The sequence below is a fragment of the Coffea arabica genome, chromosome 3c (assembly GCF_036785885.1).
Source record: "Coffea arabica cultivar ET-39 chromosome 3c, Coffea Arabica ET-39 HiFi, whole genome shotgun sequence".
NCBI lineage: Eukaryota > Viridiplantae > Streptophyta > Magnoliopsida > Gentianales > Rubiaceae > Coffea > Coffea arabica.
In genome coordinates, this window is record NC_092314.1 from 9831223 (window position 1) to 9837369 (window position 6147).

General features: G+C 40.8%; 1 protein-coding gene across 1 annotated transcript; it reads left to right on the plus strand.

The window, feature by feature from the left end:
* The first annotated feature begins 3879 nt into the window (after nucleotides 1-3879).
* On the plus strand, nucleotides 3880-5377 carry LOC140038044 (uncharacterized). Its single transcript, XM_072083223.1, has 2 exons — nucleotides 3880-3997; nucleotides 4637-5377. Exons 1-2 carry the CDS (start codon nucleotides 3913-3915, stop codon nucleotides 5149-5151), a joined length of 600 nt encoding a protein of 199 aa, XP_071939324.1. The 5' UTR covers nucleotides 3880-3912; the 3' UTR covers nucleotides 5152-5377.
* The last annotated feature ends 770 nt before the right edge of the window (nucleotides 5378-6147 follow it).

The window sequence follows — 6147 nt, forward strand, 5'->3', positions numbered from 1 at the left end:
AAAGCTCTTCTCCAAGGCTCACCAACCAACAGAGAAATTACTTTTAGCAAAGTTTTGATGGCATCTTGGCAAGATTGGAAGATTATATTGCGCTTCTAAGATAATGTTTAAAAAAGCTATTTTAGTGAGGGCATTATGGTCAATTTGCCCCGATGATATTGACATTAGGTCCCATCAACATCAGAAGGGAGCTCATTGTATTATTGGATATAACAAGGGTGCTAGTGAAATTATGAAAACCCTCGAGGAAGGTTTTTGAAATTAACCCTAAAATACTCATTCCACGCAAGGCGTGGCGTTCCCCTCCTAGTTCCTATAAATAGGGCTGCAACTCAATGCACTTATCACTCTTTTTTTTTTTTTTCGAAACGATAATTGATTGTATTGCTTGACAAAAGATATACAAGTGCGAGCAAGGGCTCGATTGAACTTTACAAGCGGCATATTTACCACTAAGGAAACCAATGTTCCTCATCAAAAATAATGCCCAAGGCATGAATGCTAAGCTTGTAGCTTAATTGAGTCTTATCTTTTCTAACTAGGCAAAAAGAGCACATATGAAACAATTGGCTTAATTGAAGAATGTCATCCACAACAGTCGCTAATCTAATCTCACTTACTCTGTTTGTGCGAATACTGTTAAGGATTTGTGGGTTTTGCACTTGAAATTGCACTTCCCTGGCTTGCGTTGTGGCTGTCTTACACATTGCCAGCTTCAGTGCAATTGCCTCATCCACCAGAATTGATCCTGAACTTCTTGCTCGTAGCGGCCATCCTCGGTGTGGTCCTTGATCTCCTTGATTCAGGCTGATTCCAATGCCAAAGGCGTGGTTGGATATATCTGATGTTACCCCAATCCGTACTTCCAGTATCCCATATTCTGAAGCTGACTGCGAACTGTGTTGCTGTAGAGCTATTGTTTCGTCTGTGCTCATCCTAGATTCCTTAGTATCTAATTCCACCATTTCTAACCATTCCTGATGCGCCTTCTGAATAGTCTTCCAAGGCTGTTTTTTTTCCCATTAAATTCCTCCTCATTCCTAGTTTTCCATATCTGCCATAGAATATAGACAGACAACGAAATATGTTGCCCACCTTCTGGTCTATTCCTGGCTTCTGAGATTGATGTCCACCAGTTACGGAAATTCCCTTGTTGCTCCATCATTCCTTCCCATTGGATAGGGGCTAGCCTCCATATCAGTTTTACCTCCCTGCAGTTCAAAAGGGTATGCTCTAATGTTTCCCTATCTTCTCCACATCTCTTGCAAATGGGGTCTCCAACTTTGATTCTGCCTTGTAAAAGATCTCTCACTGGAAGCGCATCATTGAGACATTTCCATAGGAAGATTTTCTGCTTATGCTTCACTTTCAATTTCCACACTTCCTTCCAAAGCTTTTGTGTTTGATCCTCCCAACTAGTAGATCCCTCCACCTGGTTTCTGCTGTGCTTACTTCCTTCTTGCCGCACCTGTAGCTTATACCCTGAATTAACGGTATAGTTTCCATCTGTCCCGTATATCCAGAAATGACTATCTTCCTTCCCTGATAAGCTTATTGGTATGGCCAAAATCCTTTCAGCATCTTGTCGATTGAAATTTTTGAAAACCAGATTCGTATTCCATGACTTTTGGCAGATCAGCTCATGAACTTTTTGAAGTCCATTGTCCATATGTCTTCTGGTCGTGACTTTCCCATTTATATTACCCGGGATCCAGCAATCATCCCAGATATTGGTGTTGTTTCCATTGCCAATCCTTCTTCTTGTTCCTTGTTCCACCAACTCTCTAGCTCCCATAAGGCTCCTCCATATCCAAGATGCAGTATTGGGGACTTTGCACCTAAATATGGAAGTCCTTGGGAAATATTTAGCCTTCAAAACTTGGCTGACTAGGAGATTAGGTTGCGTTATCAGTCTCCAAACCTGCTTGCCTAGAAGTGCTGCATTAAATGCCATCAAATCTTTGAAGCCTAATCCTCCCATATTCTTACTCCGAGTGAGCTTCCTCCAAGAGCACCAGTGTACCTTATTCTTTCCATTGGCCTCTCCCCACCAGTAGTTTGACATTAGTGAGCTGAGTTCCTTACATAATCTGGATGGGAGCCTAAAACAGGACATGGTATACGTCGGCATGGCTAAGGCTACTGACTTAAGCATAATTTCCTTACCTGCTGTACTTAAGAACCTGTTTTTCCACTTGCTCATTCTCTGTTGTATATTTGATTTGACAAAACCAAAAATCTGCTGCTTTGATCTTGAAACCACCATTGGTAATCCGAGATGCTTGCCTTGAGTAACACTTTGCATATTCCCCATAACTTGACAAATCTCATGCTTCAGATTTAGCCTCACATTCTTACTGAATAGTATAGAAGACTTATCCAGATTTATCAGTTGTCCAGACCCTTTGGCATACACCTGCAGCACCCTCATTAATTCCGTAGCCTGATCCTTATTTGCTTTGCAAAAGATCAAAGAGTCGTCTGCAAAGAAGAGGTGTGTTATACTAGGACCCTGTCTACTTATCTTCATCCCAGAAATTTTTCTGGTTTGTGCAGCCTGCCGAATGAGGTTGGAAAATCCTTCAGAGCAAAGGAGAAACAGATAAGGGGATAGGGGATCCCCTTGTCTAATACCTCTTGTGGGTATCACATACTCTTTCACCTCCCCATTAATATTGAAGGAGTAAGATACAGTTCTTGCACACTCCAAAATCCAGTTTATCCATCTGTACTGAAACCCCATCTTTTGCATAATGGCCTCAAGAAAACTCCATTCCACACGGTCGTAGGCTTTGGACATGTCCAACTTCACTGCCATAAACCCGTCCTTACCTTGTCTCTTGTTATTTAGATAATGCAAATACTCATGAGAGACTAAGATGTTATCTATAATTTGCCTACCGGGGATGAATGCAGATTGGTTTTTGCAAATGCAGCAATGTAAAACACCTTTGAGCCTATTTGCAAGAATTTTAGCAATGACTTTATATATGGTAGTGCAAAGACTAATTGGTCTTAACTGATTCAAAGATGTGGGATTAAGCACTTTGGGGATGAGAGTAATCACCGTATGGTTAACACTTTTCAAGAGGTGGCCTGTATGAAAAAAGGTTTGGATTGCATTTACCACTTCTTTCTTGATGGTAGTCCAGAATTTTTGGAAAAAAAGTGGTGACATACCATCAACCCCAGGAGATTTATCTGGGTTCATAGAGAAAATTGCAGCTTTTATTTCTTCTTCCAAAACTGGTTTCATCAGATTTCCATTGAGTTCATCAGTAATAGTATGGGGTATACCATCCAGTACCTCAGTTAAGTCCCCGACGTCATTACTGTTGAACAGATTCCTATAGTATTCTGCAATCTCCTTGCTCACTGCATGCTCACTCTCAGTCCAAGTACCATCCTCTCGCTGAAGTTTGTTCAGTCTATTTCTCCTTCTCCTACCTTGTACCGAGGCATGGAAAAATTTCGTGTTCTTGTCACCCTCCCTAAGCCATTGTATCCGCGATTTTTGAAGCCAGTACAACTCTTCCTCTTTGTAGGCTTCCTTTAACTGTTTTTTTAGAGAATCCTTACAAACCTTGCTGGTACTACCTAGAGAAGACTTCAGATCACTCAACTGGTTTTTTATCTGCTCAGTTTTCACTCTTGCATTTGCTTGGAAGTTATTCCTCCATTGTAGTAGAGCCACTCGGCAGTTTTTGAGCTTCTTAACCACTTGAAACATCCTAGATCCATCCATTTCCTGCTCCCAAGCCGACTTGATAACCTCCCCTATATCCTCTCTTTTAAGCCACCTCTTATCAAAGTAGAATCTCTTCTTCCTCTTACCAAGATTCATCCTAGTATCGAACAAAAGAATGCTGTGATCAGACGCATTATTTACATTTTGAGTGAGATTGTGATCAAATGACATCTTCAAAAAATTTGCTCTTTCTTATTGGTGTTCTTTTTGCACTTGTGCTCCTCATTTCCTCTGATGCAACAGCTGCAGGTGCCTAGTCCCTTTTTTTCTTTTCCTTTCTTCCTTTTTTTTTTTGGCTGCACCTAAATACTTAAATGAATGGAGATTTGGAGACTCATTATTGGGATGTGAATTTTTATGGAAGGCTATTTGTATATTATCAAGCAAGTCATATTAATGTGCTAATATCTTTTTCATTGTTTAGCAAAAGTAAATTTGGGTTGCTTCTATCAATGGTTAGTGGCACATCTGATTTTTCATGCATCCTTATAGTATTGCTGTAAGGATACACGTTCCATAGTGTCGCACCAAAGATTAAACTAACGTCGAAAACCAAATTAAATGCTTCTAATTATAATTTAAAGCAAAATAATTCCCCTTATAAATGGACGAAACTCCCTGCCAACAAATCCAAATTCAAGAAAAAATTTTCTTAAAGGGAAACTCTGCCAAAATTTTCTTAAAATAAATAAAATATTTAATTAAAAAAATGAAGCAAAATAATTCATATCCAAGTCGCACCATCTTATATGCCTAGACTGTTTTGTTTAATCCATAGTATTCTTTTCTTTGCATATATCTTGCAAATTTTCAGCCTAGCCGGTCACCTAACGTTCGCAGCTTAAGATAAAGCTCCAAATATTTATGTCTCCTTGTGTCTTGAAACAGATCAGAAGAGCGTGAAAACCACTGGTGTCCACGATGCCAGTTCAGGCGAGGTTCATCAGGATAGCAAAAGCGAAGATCGTTGCAGACATGGTTGCTGCCACTGGTACCATGGACACTGCCAAAGATGCTGTCGAACTGCCGAGGAGACCCCTGAAGTCACATCTGGAGATGAGGATACCGTAACCGCAGATCGTTGCAGACATGGTTGCTGCCGCTGGTACCATGGACATTGCCAAAAATGCTGTCCACCTGAAGATCGTTGCAGACATGGTTGCTGCCACTGGTACCATGGACATTGCCAAAGATGCTGTCCACCTGCTGAGGAGACCCCTGAACATCGTTGCAGACATGGTTGCTGCCGCTGGTACCATGGACATTGCCAAAGATGCTGTCCGCCTGCTGAGGAGACTTGCAGACATGGTTGCTGCCACTGGTACCATGGACATTGCCAAAGATGCTGTCGAACTGCTGAGCAGACCCCTGAAGCTACATCCGGAGATGAGGTAAAAAATTAACGCTAAATAAATAAGGGCGTGACACAGGATCCGTGACACCTATATTATTACCTTAATATGTTATGTTGTGTTTGCTTTTAATGGTTGATTTCCTATATGTGTAAAAGACTTGTGCGGCTTCTCTTTGAATTGGTGTAGAATCAACGGGGGAAGCATGTAATGAGTACTCAGTTCGAGTGCTCTTCTTATGTTGTTGTCATGTTGAATAAATAAATCTACTTGATCATCTACTACAATTGATGATGCTTTGACTTTACCTCGTAAACGTGTCATTTCACAAATCTCAGGTTTTCAAGCTAAGTCACTTCCTCTTCGATATCTTGGCTGTACTCTCTATTCAGGGAGAAGGAAAAGCAGTTATTTTTCAGATATCTGCACTTCAGTTGCTAAGAGAATTCTGTCTTGGAAGGAGAAGCTTTTGTCATCTGGAGGGAGGTTAGTGTTACTCAAAAATGTTCTATCATCTTTGCCTATTCATGTCTTAGCTGCTACAACTCCTCCAAAGGGTGTTCTCCGCACCCTTGAGAAAGCATTTGCAAATTTTCTATGGGGCACAACTGATAAAGGGTCTCGGTATCATTGGATTGCATGGGATTCATTGTGTAAGCCGTATGCCGAAGGGGGTGTGGGAGTGAGGGCTTTGACTGATGTGTTTAATGCCTTTTCATTGAAGTTATGGTGGTCTTTAAGGCAACGTCAGTCTCTTTGGGCAGAATTTATGTACAATAAATATTTACATAAATTGCATGCTTGCGAAGCGGAATTTCAGCCTTTACAATCGGTAACTTGGAAGAGATTGGTTACATATCAGTCTTTGGCAAATTCCCATATTCAATGGGTGTTGCAGAATGGCTTGATAAACTTCTGGCATGAGAATTGGACTGGTACAGGTCCTTTATGTCAGCAGATCGACATTTTTGGAGATCACACAGTGGCGGATTTTGTTTCAAATGGTCAATGGAACATTCCAATGCTTCGACAATGGCTCCCAGAAAA

Excerpts from the sequence above, each read along its gene's own strand:
- LOC140038044 (XM_072083223.1), top strand. The coding sequence starts at position 3,913 with ATGACATCTTCAAAAAATTTGCTCTTTCTTATTGGTGTTCTTTTTGCA. Across the intron at positions 3,998-4,636 it reads CTCTGATGCAACAGCTGCAG|ATCAGAAGAGCGTGAAAACC; the intron begins GTGCCTAGTCCC and ends GTCTTGAAACAG.